Source organism: Cryptomeria japonica, chromosome 1 (assembly GCF_030272615.1).
Source record: "Cryptomeria japonica chromosome 1, Sugi_1.0, whole genome shotgun sequence".
Classification (NCBI taxonomy): domain Eukaryota; kingdom Viridiplantae; phylum Streptophyta; class Pinopsida; order Cupressales; family Cupressaceae; genus Cryptomeria; species Cryptomeria japonica.
In genome coordinates this window covers 561729789-561748855 of record NC_081405.1, presented here as the reverse complement: position 1 = coordinate 561748855, position 19067 = coordinate 561729789, and the positions used below count along the sequence as shown (strand labels likewise).

The window sequence follows — 19067 nt, the reverse complement described above, 5'->3', positions numbered from 1 at the left end:
ACTGGAGATGTCTGCCGCTATCCTGTGCTTGATCAGCTACTCTATAAACTTTGCATTTCCTGATGAGATCTAAGGGTAGCCTGGAATGCATCTTTCTTTTAACCTCTAAATCACTTGAGAGATTCATCCAAAAGTCCTCTACCTGAAATTCGTGTTTGTACTTCTTACCAACTGTCTCCTCCATATAACCATGAGGATCAAAATTCTCCCTCAAGGCAAAGAATGTGAATGAATATAAAGCCAATTCCTTCTCTGCATCATCCAAGGCTTGAGTATTAGTACATACCTCAACTGAATTCCCCAATATGATGGGCACGGGAACTCCATTTCCATGCTTGTGTCTGGATGCCTTTGCATAAGCTGCCAACTGTCTGGTCACCTCAAGTAGCACTATCCTGTCTGTCGGATACCTCGGCAACATGTAGGGAGGTGAAGGACACCCATGAACTCTGATATATGTAAACTTTTGAAACTGGATGAACCATGCACCATACTTCTTCACAAGTTCTTGTGCCTCCAGAGATAGTCGATTATGAATCCCACCTTGCAATATCCTAGTGATGTTCATCGTGAAGGTGTCATTGACTAACTTGTAGTCACTTCTAGGAGGATGATGCAAATGAACATAAGAGTCACAAACTCTCACCTCTCCGGGTCCTCTTCCGATCACTCCTCTGTGAGGTAGCCCTGCATACTCGAAACTCCTGATCAAGGCATATATGACATATGAGCTCATGTGGAATGATTTAGTAGGTCTTAGTCTTCTCAAGTGCACATCCAGACAATGGCTAATAATTCTAGCCCAATGAATCGTTCCCTTTCCTTGGACTATCACTTGGATGAAGAAGAACATCCACTTTTCGAAGTAGAAGGCTTGAGGAGCCCCTGTAACTCGATTGAGCAAAGTTATCAAATCTCTGTACTCCTCCTGGAAGTCAATCCTATTTGGTGTGTTGGGAATCTTGCTCAGGCGAGGAGGACTTTTGAGCAACCAATTCTTATTGATGAGATTCAAGCAAGTGTTGGGATCATCTTCATACATTGACCTGGCTCGTTCTAAACTTTTGTAAATCATATCTTTATGCTTTGGAAGATGAAGAGTTTCACTAATAGCCTCCTCTGAAAGATAAGCTAAGGTGTTCCCTTCCTTGGATACGATCGATCTTGATTGTGAGTCATAATGGCGGGCACACTCGATCATTAGCTCATGACACTTGACTGTTGGAGGGAAACCTGCCACCTTGATGATGCCACTTTCAATTATCTTCTTCGCAACAAGTGATGGCTTGCCAATGTAGGGGACTTCTCGAAACTTTTTTACATTGAAGTTTCCTAAGTTGGTGTCTCCGATATTACTCCATTTGGACACGATCGTGGTCTCCAATTCATCGTTCCTCTGATCTTCTTTGATGAGAGTCGGGCGACTAGTAGATGCCCCTACCTTTGGAGTCGCCATCTTGACACCTACACAACATTTCAAAATTAGTTCTTAAGCATTATATCTTGAAGTATAGAAATTAAGACTCAAAAGGAAGATTAAAGATATTAATTAGGAAACTTCATGATAAGTCTAGAGTTATCATTTCCTAATTAACTAATCAACACTTAGACTTCTCCAAAAAGGTGTCCAAAAATCAAATCTTACACAAGGATGCTAAGATAATTTTGCCATACCTCCTCTTGAGTACTAAAAAAAATGATGCAAGTAATGGATTTCGCTAGGCAAAGTTTAGATCAAAGCCCTCTCTTGGATGAATTGCGTCTCCTCTAGCTTGAAAAGAATAAACTCCACCTTAGTTAGCCTTCAACACTTAGAAGAAATTCGCTTCAAATAAGCTCTATTTCGCACCTCCAATCAGCTCTCCAATTTCGCACTTAAAAGGATGATTGAATGAATGATTAAACTTGATCAAAGCATCCCTATTATATAGAGCACTTACCCCTTGCTTCCTCTAGGCCGACTTGACAAATAAAAGGTAAAAAATAAAAAAAATCTCCAAAAGGGGTGGTCGACTTGACAAATAAAAGCAAAATAATGCCTTGAGCGCTTATTAATTGAACTTTAATTTAATAAAAATTAATTTTAAATGCCTCCAAATTAAAATTTCGGTTTTCTCAAGGCTCAAAATTAATTTATTAAATGCCAAAATGCTCTTAATTTAATGCGAATTTAAGTTTAATTTTCCAAATGCCTCAAAATTAATAATTTTGGCGATCAAATGCAAATTGGAGAATATTAATTTTTTAAAACAAGGCTTGATGAAATTCCATGATGATTTCGCCCTGGACCCTCTCTGAGGGTCAGAAGCGACTTTTGTTTTTAGCCTTGAATACTTTGTGCCTTGATTTGAAAATATTCTGGAGGGTAAATTGATATCCAGTTAAGGTGTTGTACTTCAAAATTTGACACTTTGCATGAGGAAAATAGGTGGAGATGTAGATTTTGCCCTAGACCCTCTCTAAGGGTCAGGGGCGATTTTTCATTTTTTAGCTAAAATCCACATAAATTTGATTGTTAAACCCTCATTGTTATTTCCAAGATCTATTTCCTTGCACTATCAAGTTAATTCATCAACAATTTTGAAGGAAATGAAGTCTTTAGAGGAAATTTTGCCCTGGACCCTCAGCAAGGGTCAGGAGCGATTTTCCATTTTTTGCTCAAAATTAGCATTTGTCAACGTTCAAAATCTCTTCAAGACATTCCAAATAGATCTTCTCACTGGCTTCCAGACTTAGCTCTATCAAATTTTGGAGAAAAGGTGTGATTTTGAGGTTTTTTCGCCCTGGGCCCTCTCCAAGGGTCAGGAGCGATTTTTTCATTTTTGACTATAAATCCTCATTTCCTTATCAAAACACCTCTTCATCAAGCTAGATCGTGTTAATGCCTCCAAAATAAGCAATAAAATTCTCTTTCAAGTTTTTTCGCCCTAGACCCTCAGCAAGGGTCAAGAGCGATTGGGCTCAATTCTCCATCACCTTTCATCAAAATTTTATTCATCACCTGGCAATGTCCTTGCTTTATCCATCTCACCCAAATTGGCTTTGTTGTTTCAAGGTAAAATGGGAGTTTTCAAAATTTTCGCCTTGGACCCTGAGAGAGGGTCAGGAGCAATTTTTGCTTCCTGGCTTAGCATCATCAACTTCTCTAGGCAAATCATCATTCATCATGTTTTTGAAGGGCTTCTTCCTTAGCACAATCTTGCCTTAGTACAATTTTGAAGGAACTATGCTGGTTTTATGATTTTCGCCCTAGACCCTCAGCAAGGGTCAAGAGCGACTTTTGGTTTTAGACATAGCCCTTCATCCTTTAGACTCCAAATCGCCTCTAAGGCATAACACATTGCGTCCTCCTTCTATCCAAGCAAGATTTTGTCTTAATTCTTCAAAGAAAGGAGAAAAACTTAGAAATTCGCCCTGGACCCTCTCCAAGGGTCAGGAGCGATTCTGATAATTGCCTTCAAATATTGCATTCTTAACATTCCTTCTTCACTTTGAGGCAATTTAAACATCATCTCAAGCTCGTGTCTAGGCTTAGATTTGTCCAAACTTGGAGAAAAATGTCCAATATTAGGCTTTTCGCCCTGGGCCCTCAGCAAGGGTCAGGAGCAATTTTTCAAACCTGGCTTGATTGCTTCCTCGTTGATTGTCCAAGTTATATTCAATGGGTAAAACACACTTGTTTTCATTTATTCCAATTATAAAAATCACTTTGACTTTGCAAGAAAATGTGCCTTTTGAAAATTTCGCTCTGGACCTTTAGAGAGGGTCAAGAGCGAAACTACTCCTCTTGGGCAAAACTCCTTCAATTCATCATCTTCAATCAAGTCTGGATACTTTATCACGCTCATTTCATCCTCCACCATGCCTTTGATATCTCAATTTGACCCAACAAGGTCAGGAATGACTCCAATAAGTTTTTTCGCCCTGGACCCTCAGCAAGGGTCAGGAGCGATTTTACCCTTTCTGGCTAAACTATTCAAAATTTAAGTCTCCAATCACTTCACAAGGCAGAGTCAGGTCATTTTCAAGGTCAGGAACCAGTTAGCAAACCCATCAAAAACAAGAAATTGCACTTAGGATAAATTTCATCCTGGGCCCTCAGCAAGGGTCAGGAGCGATTTCTCTGTTTCAGGCATCATCTTACTTCCAAAATTTGATCAAAACTTACCTAGGCAAGAACACACAATTTCACCTTCAAAATGCTAACACTTAGTCAAAATTGGATTTTACCCTAAAAAACCCTGATTAAACCTAACCTTAGACCCATTTGACTTCCCTGAAAGGCTTACCTTATTTCAATCATCTCGATTCTTCGGGAGGACACTTAACAACTTTCAAAATTTGACTGGACTCGGCTTGAATAACATCCAAAAGAAACCCCTAAGGTTTAGCCCTAGCCCAGACAGACAACTCACTCACTCAAAACCCTAAAAGCAGAGAGAAAAACAAGCAAAACAAAAGCGAAAAAGAGGGGGTCCCCATTCTAATGGGGCGATGTGTGAAATGGTCACAACACCAAGTGATCACAATATTTAGGCTTCAATACCAAAGGCACCGATAAGTATTTAAGGTTCTAATAATTGCAGCGATTAATAAACAAATGGTTAATGGAAATAAGAAGACATCGATTAAGTGAAAGGGTGCAATTAACAAAGGAGTGTGTCCACTGTTGAAGGGACGTCTTTTAAGGCTGTGACTTTATGAAAGAATGTGACCTCTCATTCCAATGGAGAGATATTTATACAATAAACTGACCACTCCCAGGAGGAAGGAATAAGACGGATATATATGAGATATGAATAATCACCATGGTTTGGATCAGATCAGAACTGTTATTAAGTTACAGGTAGTAACATCCTTGTTCTCGGTGGTATGCATAGGGAATGTGCTTAATACGTACACCTAATATATGAAGCCTGATAATGTCTGTATGCAGAATTTAATAGTAATATTAATAGAGACTGCAATACGTATGAGTCATATTAATTTTATATATATGAGCAGACCAGATCTGACGCATGTCAGATTAGTCTGCCTTTACAGTTACAAAAATATTAATAACTAATGTTTTAAGCCAGCAGTGGTATTAATAATTTATACAACAGATAATTAGTACATACATTTATAATTGATAATATAATTTAATTTATATAGAGAGAGAGAGAGGGAGAACAATTATATGAATATATACACGAGAATAAATTAGTAATTCATTCTGAAGATTATAAGTAGACACTAGACAGTACTTAACCAGATTTACAGTGATACAAATGCATCAAATGTAAATAAATAAATTCATCAAAGAACATGACTACCAATTAATCTAATACATCAAATGAGAGTTAATCAATTATACAAATCAGAGGTTCATAAAAAATAGATAACAAGATAAATAAACAATTGATAATTCCTGAAACATAAATAGAATGTCTTTAAACTGTCCTAAAACCGTAATCAGTTCTGTATTTTTTATTCCCAAAGGGAGATGAGTGCTGCTAGGGAGGGGCAGAATAAAACCACTTCAATAGAAAGCCCCAAGGGTGAAAGGACGACTCCTGAAATCTGGGCTACAGGCCTCAACGATGAATGGAATGACTTCCGGTAATCTGGGTTACATTAAGGAAATGGTGTCAAGCACCCTAGGCAGCCAAGCCTTCTTCTGGGAATAGAGTCAGATTAGTTTGGGTTTAGGCATGGTTTTTAATGGCATCATAAGTTATATTACAAAGAATTAGTTAGTTATGCTCAATTAATAGCAATAGAAGGTAGTTAGTTATATTATAAAGAATTAGTTAGTTATGCCCTTGGTAATTGACAGTGTATAAATAGGGGCCATTACAAAGACATGTCTCATAATAATCACAGTTTTTGATGAAATCATTCCCTTAACAAATCTAACATTTTTGGATAGATTATTTTCTTTTAAGCAAAAACAAAATACACCTCTTCATCAATCGCATATATCTCTTTGATACAGATTGCACCTTTTGATTAGTCTCTAATCAATGATTGGTCAGCATGAAGTTATTAAATAGCAACATATTAATCCACATTTCATTGCCTTAACGAATAGCTGCTTCTAACATAACTGTTGTCTAAATAGTAAATACAGACTTTCCTTAACAAGTCGTATTTGCTGACTAACCATAACTAAAGCACGCCATTTGCTTTGCAAAAACTAATCACTTTCTTTTGCTGTTTGCTTCCATAAATGAATCGCTGCTTTTTGTTAAGTCTGTTGTAATAAGTCGCCTCTAACCCTCTAGTTGGCCAGCATGTTAATAAGTCAATTTTCATATAGTAAACTGCTTATTAATCATGACTTATGTGAATTGCCCTCTCAAACATATTAATTACTGCCTGGCATTTGTCTTTTGTCTTCATTTCTATAATTGATGCTTTTTCCAAATGCTAATCGCTGCCATTAATAATGATTTCTGCAAAACATATTTCTAATGCTATGATTCCTTCCAATGCCCTTTAGTTATGGAAATCTCTGTACATTAGTGTATGCAATTGCCATTCTATTGTCTTTAGGTCGCTGCTCTCTGATATTAAATGAAACCTCTAAAAAGTCACTGCTCTCAATGCTAATGAGGGTCTCTTCTTAATGAAACAATCTCTGCTACTTTTAATAGTCTTCAACATGATGCACTAGCACTTTGTTTTACAATAATGTTGGCTATGACTGTAACTGTGACTTTGACTTCAGGAATATTTCATCTCTGAATCTAGTCAACTCTTTTCATTTCTGATTACCAATACTACAATCAAATTTCAATCAGTGAAGATAGTACAGCTTTTTCTTTCATTGCAAGAAGATATAATGTACCATATTATGTGTGAGTCCTGTGTAACATTGTCCAATGTGCATGGTCAATTTCTTTTCAATAGTCAAGCAGGTCACAGATCATATCATTGCACAAAGTTGCATATATATGAATGTCCATAGTGATTTAACATCATAAAAATCTCCTATGAAAATATCAAGCAAAGACGTATGCACTTAGAACTCATCTTGTTAATATCAATGACAACTTTGTCTTCATACCTTTCACATCAATGACAATATTTTGCCAACAATCTCCACTGAGTGCCTTTGACATCAATGACAATATTTCCAACACTGCTAACGTCATTCCCCTTCCTCTTTAAGCATTTGTTTCATGGTCTTCCCGATCCCCAAAGCCTCAAATGCTCTGTCAAACCTTTAGAGAATCTTTTGTCCTCCTTTTCCATGGAAGGTTATAAGGCAAATCCCCGACACCCGATGCCCAACAAGAAGGCTTTGTCAAGGCATCAAACATAGGCATGCCTGCATCCTAGTTCCGATCAGTAAGCAATCCAAGGGAAGCTTAAGGCCCAATGCCTGACAAATAAAGGATTTGTTGGAGCATTGGAGGTTTTAATGCACTTCTACCAAGTCCGATGGGCACAACGGTACACAAAGGTCCAAAACTTCGCTGACCACTGTTGACTTGAGTTAAACACAAGTGCATAATTTCCTATTGTATTGTGAATGGTTAAAAACTTTAAAGCCATTTATCTCATCGATATTAATAAAACCACAACAACAAACATCAAATGCTGCCTATCTATGATAAATATAATGATGACCATATTTGCTCTAATCGGCCTTAAAAAATTAAAGAAACCATGGAAACAAGCATTGCATGGTGCCTATTGATAATGGGATTGGTGACGCTCATATTTTTTCCTTGCCCTAAAGTTGTGTGTGCATGTATTTGTGAGTTGTGTGTGTTCCTGCATGTTCTTGTTGACCTTCACGAATGCTAGAGTAGGCAGTTTGTGACACCCAGAACCTCCAGCAATGACATTTATACAAAGGGTATTCTTGCATGTTCTTGTTGACCTTCACGAATGCTAGAGTAGGCAGTTGGTGACACCCAGAACCTCCAGCAAGGACTTTTATACAAAGCGTATTCTTCTCCCTTGCTAATATTTCCATCATGCTCACAACAAGTTTCACAAAGCAATATGCATATAGTCAAAAGCTTGTGGTTGGAGAGGAATTGGTTTGTGGGATCCTAGGTTCAAATTCCAAGTCCAACACTTGGGATCAGATTTTATTAACTTTGGAGAAAAGTACAAGTTACAACACTGAGATCCCTTAGCATTTTTTTCTGTTTCAAATGAAATGCCTCAACTCTCTTTTAAATAGAAATAGAACAACCATTTGAGAAAATATAGGCTCCAATGAACAGTGAATAACCATAAAAATAACCAATTTTGAAACAAATAATTTAATAGCACAACTTCACAAAAACTAACAATCAATATGCAAGCAAAAATGTGTAATCTATCCTTACCAAACTAAATTGTAGCAAGTCATTCAATCTCATGTCATGCTAAATTACAAATTACTTTCTCATTGATAAACAATTTATCTGAACAAAATATAACATCTTAGAACCATTCCAAGTCCAAATTGTCTCAAGTAAATATCATGCAAATATTAGTTCTTAAAACCTCAAATAACCAATAATGGCCCTCTTATTGCCTCTAGGTTGATGGCCATCTTCAGTATTGAGGAAAAAACAACATCGAAATGGAAAACTGTTAACATGGTACAAGTAATTGAACCAAAAGACCACTTTGGAAAAGATAATATAAGTGTGCCAAGTCAGAATACACACAACTGAAGACCATACATTTGCAACCATATTTCACTATACTTTAAATGCAAAAATATATATTCAGAACTTTACCTCTGGATGCCTTCACCAACCTCCACCCTAAGAAAACTGCCCACTTTTATCTGCTGGCCTACCTCCTTTGATAAATCATCCAGTACTGACTACAATGAGTAACACAAGGTGCATTTAGTTGAATAATTTATACATATAACACCATGTCCATTTTATTTGTAGTTGCAAATAAAATTGGAGCTATATAAGCAATCACATGAGTAACTCCATTTCTTTATAGATAAAACTTGATCAATCCAAGAAGTATAGATACACAATAACATTTCAGTTAATTGTTATAAAGAGAAGCATCCACTGCAAACAGCAGTTATCCAGTGTAAATGCATGATAAATTACAAATTTTCTGAAGGTATAAATTCAAGATCACTTCTGAAAAATTTATGTGAATCATTAGTTTTCATAGTTTCTATACTGCACCAGATATTTGCATAAGTAATTCACATCAAAGCATTGACCATAATGAGGACAATCAAAAGTATTTCATAATAATTTCAATTTCATCAATGATATTTTGATCTCATTAATCTCTCCTCTCCCTGTCAACATTTTTGATAATAGCCTTTCACTTTTACTCTTTTTTGTCTTAGGTTTACTGCAATAATCTTTTCCTTGTATAATTTCTGCCATAATTTAGGTCCATGTGCATATTTTGCAAGTTTTCTGTGACTAGGGTTCTGATTTCAGATGTTTATAGTTTATACATCAAAAGAATCCAATGAAAATAAGAAGACAAACTTCCACAGGAAGAAACAAATTCAAGGCAAACAATTCTCCAAGAATAAGTACACAAAGCAAATAAATTCAGTGGTGTCAAAGGCCCTTAGCAGCCTAACACAAGAAAAATAGATAGTGCAGAAATGTTTATTTGGTTACTTATTTTGGAAAAATAAAATTCATATAGGACACTTACCTAAAAGAAAAGGTTATTGCCAAAATAAAATGCAACAATGAATGATAAATGGCTATCAGCTGCGATACCAGGGTGAAGCAAAGGTGTCCACTCTTTTCTTTTGGGCAACTGTTAAAAACAAAACTGAAAAATGTTTAGAGGAGGAGAAATGCACAAGTTTATCATGGTTGGGCTTATTTGTCATCTTTCTACTATAAGCAGACAACAATGTTCTTTCTTGAGGACCTCCACTAACAACTCAAGAATCCCCAAAAAAATTATAAGAATTATGACCTATTGGTAAAACCAGGGTTATGACAATTAAATCCAAAAGGTTATCTTATCCTAAATTTCTATATGACTAACAAACCCCTAGAAGAAATCCAGTGTTATTAATACTTAATACTTACGCAAAGAATTCAATTATCATTTATGTTGGACTCCCATTGTTCAGAAGAGAATAACTGGTGGATGGAAAACCTGCAATGGTCTAAAAAACATATATAGAAATGCTGAGTACAGAACTGTGATAAAAAGGATTTATTTTCACCACTTTATTCAATCCAGATATTCTAAACAGTTGCGAAGTCTGCACTGGCAGCATATCTCATAAGAATTGAGACAAAATTGACCAAATCCAAAGACAATTAAAAAACATACATAGCATGACAATCATAACAAGAATTGACCCGGATTAACCCAATGTGAGTGAAACCATAAAAAGAGTGAGTTTTTACTTCGTCCAATCGCCATCTCATTTATGGATTTAACAGGTTTACTGCCTACAAGAGGCCTTCATCTTACACAACATTCTTGGTGCTCAAACTCCCATACAGCATTGACATTTCTCTCTATACCTCCCATAACAATTCAACATATTAAAGACCACTTGGCTATAATTATTGTAGAATTGTAATCACATCCCACTGAAAAGAACCCTGAAATATTCCTTTCACAATTTTTTTAATTCCCGAAAAATTAATTTTTCCTTGCACTCCTGACAATCTGATTTTTTTTTTAATTTGCAAATATGAATAAGAATCTTCCCAACTGATTTTTTTTGTTATACTGGAATAAACCATTCATAAAAGACATTTATTTGAATAAAAATTGCAACAAATAATATATACAGTAAATTCAAGTCATGTCATGCAAATATCAAAGAACCTAATTTGTAAGGCAAGCTGATGATGTGGCATTGAAGGAAGATAGTAGACAGACCCAAGAGAATGCAAATACTTACTTATGCCTTGAAACCACTTTTCCTCAATCCCTCATACAGACATGCTATAATTTAAAATTGGCACTATAGGTGTGGCAGCAAGTATGGGTATGCAACCTGTTGTGACGTATTCACACATCGCCCCATTGCAAATGGGGACCCCTGCTTTATGCTTTCTAGGGTTTGTTTTCTAGGTCTTTTAGGGTTTTGTCTGTTAGCCTTTGCAGGATGAGTGCTGTCGAGGGGATCGTTGGATTACAGGCTTTGCTTGAGCCAGGGTGAGTCCACAGGGCCCCAGAATTAGGGTTTCTTTGAGAGTCTTCCTTAGGGCCTGGTTTTACTCTCGTTGCTAATTGTGTCTTGCTTTGTGAGTGGATATCATTCTTTAAGGTCCGAGCTAGGTCGAGTTGGTGAGTGATGAAGTCTGAAATGTCATCCTGATCTTCAAATGCCTTGAAATTTGGCTAAGTCTGGAATGTTTTGATCCTGAAATTTGGCTAAGTCTAGAATGTCCTGATCCTGAAATTTGACTAAGTCTGGAAAACTGAAGAATCCTCCAAAAACTAGATTTTGCAATATAACTCCTGGAGGTCCGAAACCACTCTCAAAAATCCTGAAAGTATATATGGAATATAACTTAAAGTATAAGAGATGCTTAAATGTTATATTCCATAAAATGATCCTGACGGAGAGTCCAAAATGTCAAATTTCACTCCTGACCCTTCCAAAGAGTCCAAAGCAAATTTCGCTCCTAACCCTTCCAAAGGGTCCAAAGCGAAATTCTCCATAAGACATTCTACTTTGACCAAAACCTAGAACTAACGCATTCCCAGGCTTGAATGAAGGCAAAAGCACTTGTTTGAATGAAGAAATGCAAAAAAATGAAGTCAGTATCATGGCCTAAGGTGAATTTCGCTCCTGACCCTTCCAAAGGGTCCAGAGCGAAATTCTTATTTCCTCTATTTTTCTCCTTAGCTTGACCAAGTTTGTAGACTTTTGAGGCATAATTGAGAAGGTTTGATGCAACTTTGCCTTGGAGAGGAGATTTTAGACCTTGGGATGATGGATTCTAGCCTAGGAGAGGAATTTCGCTCCTGACCCTTCCAAAGCGTCCAGAGCGAAAATCCTTATAACCCTCATTTTCCTTCCTTCTTTTGGATGGGCGTTGGTTTATTAGGCATTGTGTGTGAGTCTTGATGTGATCTTGCCTTTGAGAGTGTTTGGAGGTGAAAAAAAATGAAGGATTCTAACCTAAAAAGTGAATTTCGCTCCTAACCCTTCCAAAGGATCCAGAGCGAAATTCTTGAAAGCACTCATTTTCCCTCTAGCCAAAGTCAGGATCTTGGTGGAGATGCAAGAGAAAGGATCTATGCTTGCCTCTCAAAGAGTATTGGAGTTGGAAAAGTCAAGAATCAAGCTCAAAACTTGAAAATCGCTCCTGACCCTTCCAAAGGGTCTAGAGCGAAAATCCTTATATCTCTTGTTTTCTTCCTTGTTTTGGCTAGGCGTTGGCATGATGAAGGAGGAATTAGTATGTTCTTGCCTTGAGAGGGAGTGGGATGATTTGGAAGATCAAGATTTTAGCCCAAAAGAGAATTTCGCTCCTGACCCTTCCAAAGGGTCCAGAGCGAAATTCCTTACAAACCTCATTTGCTACCTTGTTTGGGCTTGAAACCTTGTTCCTTAGGTGGAAAATGATCTATGTTTGCCTCCAGAGAAGATTGAAGTTTGAAGAATGAGCAATCAAAGCCTAACTCAAGATTTTCGCTCCTAACCCTTCCAAAGGGTCCAGAGCGAAAATCTACCTAAGACTCATTTCCTCCCTTGTTCAACCAAATTTTGATGTCCAAGGCATGTTGATAGGGAGAATGAAAATGTTGTGGCCTTTAGGACGTTTGAAGGAGTTAAGGAATGAGTGTTTTGGCCAAGAAAGGAAATTTCGCTCCTGACCCTTCCAAAGGGTCCAGATCAAAATTCCTTACAAGCATATATTTTTAACCTTGCTTGAGCTTAAAACTTTGTTACTAAGGCGAAAAGAGATGAAATTTCACCTTGCAAAGAAGATTGGGATTGAAAAAATGATGATTTTGGGCTAGAAAAGGAAAATCGCTCCTGACCCTTCCAAAGGGTCCAGGGCGAAATTGTTTAAAGCCTATCTTTTCCCTTAGTTTCATGCCAAATCTAGTGTGGATCATGATTGAAGAAGTCCTTGGGCATGTCCTTGAATGGTCAATAATTATCAAGTTTGAAGGAATTGAGCCAAATGATGAAAATCGCTCCTGACCCTTCCAAAGGGTCCAGAGCGAAAAATCCCAATTCCAACTATTTTCTTTGCAAGGCAAGGTAAAATTTTGATTTTTATGGCCTAGAGAGGAGGGAGGCAAGGTGTTCTAAGTCTTGGAGGTGATTTGAAGTTGAAAGGATGAGGAAATAACCCTAAAACAGGATTTTCGCTCCTGACCCTTCCAAAGGGTCCAGAGCGAAAATCCCAAAATCTACCTGTTCCTTTCAAATTTGTGTTGAACCATGCCTAGACCAAGGTGAAAGATGCCTTTGAGATTACCCTTGAGTTGATTGTTGTCTCCAGAAATAATGATTTTAGGCCAGAGGAAGAATTTCGCTCCTGACCCTTCCAAAGGGTCCAGGGCGAAAATCCTTCAATCACCTATTTTGCCTTGTAAAATCAAGTTAAACTTGGGCTGGATGAAAGAAGATAAGTGTTTCCTTGCCTTGTGAGGTGGATTGAAGTTGAAATGATGAAAAATGAGCTACAAGCAAGAATTTCGCTCCTGACCCTTCCAAAGGATCCAGAGCGAAAAACACTAAAACCATCCTTTTCTCCAAATTTTGTGCTAAGTCAAGCCTGGACTAGGGTGAGCAAAGCTATTTGGAATGCCTTGGAAAGATGTTTGACCTTCAAAAAAATGTGAATTTTGAGCTAAAGTTGGAATTTCGCTCCAGGGCGAAATTCTTATAGGGTCTGTCCCTGGAGAAAATCTTGGGCAAGTTTCATGTTAATATCTTTTTGTTGATGATTTAAGTTGAAAATGCTATGTTGAAATGAATTTATCATGTGTCCTTAATCATCTTTTGGTTTGTTTTGGCAGATGAAAGAAGACCAAGCCAGGACAAGGACGACCTTCTCTAGCCCAGCCTCATCAAGGGTGGCCTCTTCCAGTCCAACATTTGAAGTGTCAGACAAGGTGGCATCCCAGTCATCACTCCTCCAGTCGGGTTGGTCCACCTCAGCGTGTCCAGATTCAATGTACCTAACTCATGGAAGATGGCACAAACTTCGATGTACCTACCCCGGTTCTCCATTGGTCGAATATTCCAGAGAAGACATGTGTCCAAATAATGCAATTATTTCATTGGCCAGAATTGAGTTTGTTGTAACAAACCCTAATTAGGGTTTCATTGTAAAATCTTGGCCACTGATCTCAAATTGATCTAAGCCATTGAATTGTATTGTGGGCACTATATAAGCCCTGGCTCCTCATTTGTAAAGGATAATAGTTAGTCATTAATAGCTAGAAGGTTAATAGTTAGTTCATAGAGGTTAGAATAGCTAATGATTAATAGCAAATAGAATAGCAGTTAGAGTAGAATAGAAAGAGAAGGCAAAGATTGTTGCCAAGATGTTGTTTTAAAGGACTTGTAAACTTCATTGAAGAAATGGTCAAATCTATGGGTCGATTCAACAATTTGCATGGTCTCTATACTTCTCAGATTTGATTTCATGTTATTAGATGAGTGGAAGAAATGTGTTTGATTGATAGTGAAATTTGTATATCCATACTACTAGCAGTTTGTTGATTGCAGACTTGCCTTGTGTAGTCAACTGGAATCATTCAGCTTAAGCCTAACTTCAATTGTCGCTTCTTCACTGATATGCATCAACCTAATGGTGTCTATGCCTGTAGCGATGATCTGAACATCATAAAGCTTTCCTCCGAAGATCGCACTAACCTTGTGGAGATGGTCCTGGGATGTCAAAACAAGACTTAGTTAGAATTTCATCAAAGATCATTCATTGCTCCTACATTCTTAGTGTCAAAATTAGATCCTTTCCTCGCCCTCATCCTTTTTTCTTTTTTTTCAAAATCTAGGCTAGTGAAATCCTGTGTTCCAGCAATATTCAAAGCAAATCAGACGTTTAGTCATCAAGTGTAAGTCCCCTTGTGATTCCAGCAAAATCACATCATACCACAAAGAGCTTATCCACGAGTAGAGAACCTACATACAAGAACCTTGGAGTTGCCTCGACTGATCCTTCGGCGAGATCTTCAGCAATCGGGAACTTTGTTCAAGAGAGGATAAGATACTTCGGTATTTTATTCTGTGTTTGCATGTGCATAAAAAACACATCAACACAACCTTAAAAAAAATGTCTTTCAAAATTTTCTGAACCATAACTCCTTGCAGCTGCTTCTAGCCTTCCCTATAGTTGACTTTCCGTTTTTCATAATGCTGATTTGACTAAATTTTTACAGCAATGGTTTGACCAGCTCCTTCCCACGACAAGCTGGCATGCCCCGCATGAGGTTACAAATTGCAGCACCATAAAGAGAGCCGACTCAAAATAAAGATGAATATATATCTGTATTATGGCTGACCTGTTTGGTGTTTAAACTAAATTAATTTTTATTACTTTAAGGCCGACTCCCTTTTGACTAATGACAAAGGACGTGTATTTAAGAAGTAGAAAGGTGCAATTACCTCTAAGTTAGCACTTTCCTAGAATAAGAAGTTAATAAAATATAATTAAGTTATGCCAGCAGTCAAGAGAAAGAGTTGTGACTCTTTCAAAGGAGTAGAAATGATGAAGAGGCATGACTTCTCCCTCATATTGGAAGGTATCAAGAGAAGAAGAATTCATTTGTAGGGGCATGGAATGATCAGATCAGATTGGATATAAGATATCGACATTCAGGCAAACAGCAGACTTGCGAATTAACAAGTATTTGGTATGCAATGTGGGTAAATGTTATTATACATCTATACTCTTTAATATATCTTTGACCAAGATATTAATAAGCTTTGTCAATCTATTATGTTTCTTTAATAAATAAATTGTCCCCACAAGCAATCATATGTGCAATGGAACGAAATATGTTAGAGAGAGGCAGTAGACCAGTTCCCTCAAATAAGTAGGCCACCCCAAGTGGATAGAATTGTCTTAGTTAGATGTTCCTGCCATTTGTGGGCCAAGGGGTGAGTTGTCTAAGCTGGATGTTCATGCTCTTGGGCTTAATTGGGCTGAACAGTCTCCGGGTGCCCTTTCATGGTTTTCCTCTCCAAATTCTACTATGGTTGGTTATGGGGGGATAAGCTAGGGTCTAGGTTCTAGTATAAGCTAGGGTCTAGGTTCTAGTATAAGCTAGGGTCTAGGTTCTAGTAGCTAACTTATTTATCATTTCATATGATGTTAATTGTCCATTAACTCTCAAACTCAATAACTTTTAAATGAGTACTTCACTTATTTCATTAAGTATTCAACCTGGTTTGACGAACAAATACCCAATATTCTGGAGATCCCTTAGCTTTCCCCGAACCCATACATATTTTGCAGGTCTAGTTATAATAGGTTTGCCGGGAAATATACATAACCACATTTTTACGCCGCAACGGGCATAATGACTAATTGCTCGTCGTCCTACTTCTATCTACCCAAATGTGATCCAAACAGGTTCCAATGCCTAAAGAGCAAATCTAATGCTTTTGGTAAAATGAATTATATTGTTGGGATTGTTAACTTTGGGCAAAAATGGGTCTATCCCAATGTGAAGACACTACACAAGCTCTTTTTGTCCTTATTTTTATGGCGCCAAGTGTGAGTGTCGGGTGGTCTGATATCCTTTAACTTGCTGACTGTATCTTCCTCTACACTATGGGACCCGCATCTAAGCTCATCCAAATGAGCTCCTTCCAAACTGTGCAATTCTTTTTCTTTTACAATATCCAATGTATAGGGTGGCAGCTTGCGGTTTGGGCCCCACAAATACAATGAAATTTCCTGTGTTGGTAAGAAAAACACTTCAACTAATTTTATTCCATCAAAACCCTGCAGATAGCTTCTTTTCCCCTCAACTATTTACCATGCCTCTTCTACTTTTGACCCTTTGACCTCCACGACTCCTCAAAACCCAACCAGTTCCTGTAAACCTGTAATTTCATTTAAGCACAAATTTGACTTTTGGGTGAAGCCAATCGTAAGAACCAGAGGGCTTCATCTCTTGATTCCCAATTAACCAAGAGGGTTTTCATTCTCCAAGAAGAATGCTGAACCAAATCTCTAAACAAGGGTTTCTCCAAATATGCAATGATAGAATGGATTGCTTTTCCCACACATTCATTTTTATTCTTTTCCATCCAAACCTAATTAAAATTACTTTTAATAAAAAATTCACGATTTCCCTCAAACTTAATAAATTGTCTTTTTAAATGATTAATATAAGCTGTCTTTTAATTTTGCATTTTTCTACAACTTAAATATTTAACTATTTAATATTTTAATAATTTTCGTTACAGCCAGCAAAGTTACATAAAATATTAAAATATACCAAATATGATATCCGACCTTGCCACCAACAGCAAAAGTGAATATGACAAATGTCTATTTGAAACATGGCATTCTCCCAAGATGATGGACCTCTCCAAGAACTGTGGATTACTCCCAAACTGTCAGATCCGTGCACGGAAAGTACCTTTGTACTAATCTTGGTTCCAAGAACTCTCTGCAACTGTCAGACTACCTTCCTGAACAAAGCTGGTACTCACCAAGAATGTTGGAGTGTATGTTAAAGTGTCCAAAAGCATTGGAATGGAGCGTATAAGGGACATGACAAATCCCAAAACATATTTCCAATGGAGGCATACAAATTATTAGAGTTACAAAAGCCCCAAAAAGGAAGCCCACATGCTTCAGATTTCCAAAAGGTCAAGAAGAAATGCCTATACACCTCAACTTCAATATGACCTTGCTATTTTGTTCTACGTGTGACAGGTTCAACTACACTCAAACTTGTCCCCTCTAGCTGTTCTTCTCAGTGGCGGATTTGGCAGCACTCACATCCATTACAAGTAGCCATTTTCATATTGAACTCCACATGGTATCCTGTAATGTCCCCTACTTGGTTTAGGCCTGTTTTAACCATAATTAATCTATTTCCATATACTTATGACCTAACTCACAAGGTTCGAATTCGAATTCGAATTCGACGGCCATGAAATTCGGATAAAATTGGACAAGAGAAAAATTCGAAAAAAAAAAATTGGATAAAATTCGCCTTATATAATTTTGTTTATTTTTTAAATGTGTATACTTCTAATAAATTCGACTAGCTGATGAAGCAGTTGCAGAGTGCGACCCAGCTGTTGCAGAAAATACCCACGAGTGCAACCCAGCAGTTGCAGAGAAAACCCGCGAATCGCAACCCAACAGTTGCAGATACAGAGAATACCTGCGACCCAGCAGTTGCAGTCTTGCAGATACAAAGAATAGCAGCGCCTCATAGAGAAAATCTGCTGAAAATCTTAAAAAAAAAACCTAAGCGCTTTTCAAAAACCTAAGAAAACTCTTTTTAAATTTTAACTCTAATTAAAAAAAAATGGCGTCATGGCCATATGAATTTATGGCCGAATTTGAACGAATTTTTTATAGAAGTTTGGAATTCGATAAAAATCGAGCTTCATTCTTGAAAATCGCCAATTTCTGTGACTTAGCTTATGACTTCAACTAAATTGGTTAGAAGACAAATCTATCCTAACAAGAATCAAATCGGTCATATTCCATTGTTCAACCAATTTATTTATTAATAAGTAAATTGTTCAACTATCATACATCCATTATAAGTTTACAAATCCAAATCCTTACCTATCTTAGGACCATGCCCTCAAGGTTTATGGGTCGCTGATCCCTACCGTGTCTTGGGACTCATCGTATTAATTTGATTTAGACCGCCCCTCTTTGGAAAATCTCAATTCCCAACTTCTTGAATACTGACAGCAGTAGCAAGGATTATATACAGAAACGTTTTTCTTACTGTTTATTATCTTATGAGCTCTTTCTGATTTACAATCTAATATTTTTTATTTGTCTGATTAAAGCCCTATAGATACATACACGTATATATATGTATATGTATATGTATATGTATTCTTATTGATATTACATCAATATTATCTTTATTCTGATTTGAACAAATAAATACATTATATTATATTA

The 19067-nt window shown here is 37.1% G+C and overlaps 1 protein-coding gene across 1 annotated transcript in view; it reads right to left on the bottom strand.

Moving 5' to 3' along the window:
• The window catches only part of LOC131029161 (elongation factor Ts, mitochondrial), a 96147-nt gene that overhangs the window by 35983 nt on the left and 41097 nt on the right, over positions 1–19067 (bottom strand). The window contains exon 7 of the mRNA XM_057959557.2: positions 8730–8818. Coding sequence (XP_057815540.2) covers positions 8730–8818 — 89 coding nt within the window. The remainder of the gene's footprint in view (positions 1–8729; positions 8819–19067) is intronic.